General features: G+C 53.1%; 1 protein-coding gene across 1 annotated transcript; it reads right to left on the bottom strand.

The window, feature by feature from the left end:
* Positions 1 to 97: 97 nt before the first annotated feature.
* Positions 98 to 566, bottom strand: Pmar_PMAR010562 (hypothetical protein; the record flags this gene model as incomplete). The annotated part of the gene is made up of 1 exon (XM_002783735.1): positions 98 to 566. A coding segment is annotated over one exon (469 nt), but the record flags the coding sequence as incomplete, so codon positions are not given.
* Between the last annotated feature and the right edge of the window lie 564 nt (positions 567 to 1,130).

The raw sequence follows: 1,130 nt of genomic DNA, 5'->3' as shown, positions 1-1,130 counted from the left end.
TCAAAGAGTTGTAGCATCATCTCTCGATCAGCAGCGAAGTCCTTCTTGCCAGCGTTCTCATCCCAAGTGTAAAAATAGGAATCCCTGAAGAAGCTACCCAATCTCTCGGCCATCATGTGCTCGTTCCAACCGGCCGCCCTGGCATCTGCCTCGAACCTTCGGAACCAGATCCTTAGGTCGGAGACTCCATCATATCTCTCCGGCATCTGGGCGGTCACCACTTGCAACGTCTGACCAGTGAGGAGAGGCGCCAACATGCCTCTCGTCTGTGATAACTCGGCCTGCTTGTTGTCCTCAGCCGACTCAGTAACCATACTTTGATGCTTCAGTGTTGGGGTCGCTTGAGGGGGTGACCTTTCCTCTAACACGCGGTTATACTCTTCAACTGAACGCCTCGCCATCTCGGCCGCCTGCTTAGCCGCCCGCTCACCCAACTCAGCACGAATGAACTCGTCATAGGCCTCCTCAGCTGCCTCCTCAGGATCACGACGCACCAAGGGGGCCCGAGGGCCCTCCCCCTCCGCTCGGGGCGGAGTGGGGGTAGAACCAGAAGCTGAACCAACCATCTCGTAGTTGTAATCGTTCGTAACAAGGAGCTGCTACCAAAAAGGTATCGGGGTATCGGTTGATGAACTCTAAGAACAACACAACAAGGGAACTCGAGCTAGAGCAACCAATACTACGACCCTAGGACAATAACAATAAGCGCACTACCTGCACTTAAGTTCTGTACGAATACCACAGACTTAGCAGCACAGTAATCGATATTGGGCTCATTCGCTATACTGAGGAAGGCGAAGGTTTGATGAGATTACAAGGGTGCAGGCAAACTAGACCCACAACACGGGATGAGTTTTTTGGTGGAAAAAAGCAGTCGCCAGGGATAGAACCTGTGCGGGATTATGATCGTGGGTTGATTGAGAGGGTTTAGCTCCGGGCGAGGTGAAGGCGTGGTGCGGCACGACTCGTGCCTGACTACTCTGTGATCGTTGCACGGCCATGCCTAACGTGATGGCAGTGGTTTAGGGAGAACCACAAGCCTCGAGGGTTGCAGTCTGTCTCTATTGCATCCTAATTAAGACTGCTCAACGGGCTGACTCTTCTCCTTCCCTTTTGCCGAGCATAACACT

This window comes from Perkinsus marinus, assembly GCF_000006405.1.
Source record: "Perkinsus marinus ATCC 50983 genomic scaffold scf_1104296936262, whole genome shotgun sequence".
Taxonomy (NCBI): Eukaryota; Perkinsozoa; order Perkinsida; family Perkinsidae; genus Perkinsus; species Perkinsus marinus.
Note: the sequence above shows the minus strand (reverse complement) of the source record. Positions and strands in the feature narration are given on the sequence as shown.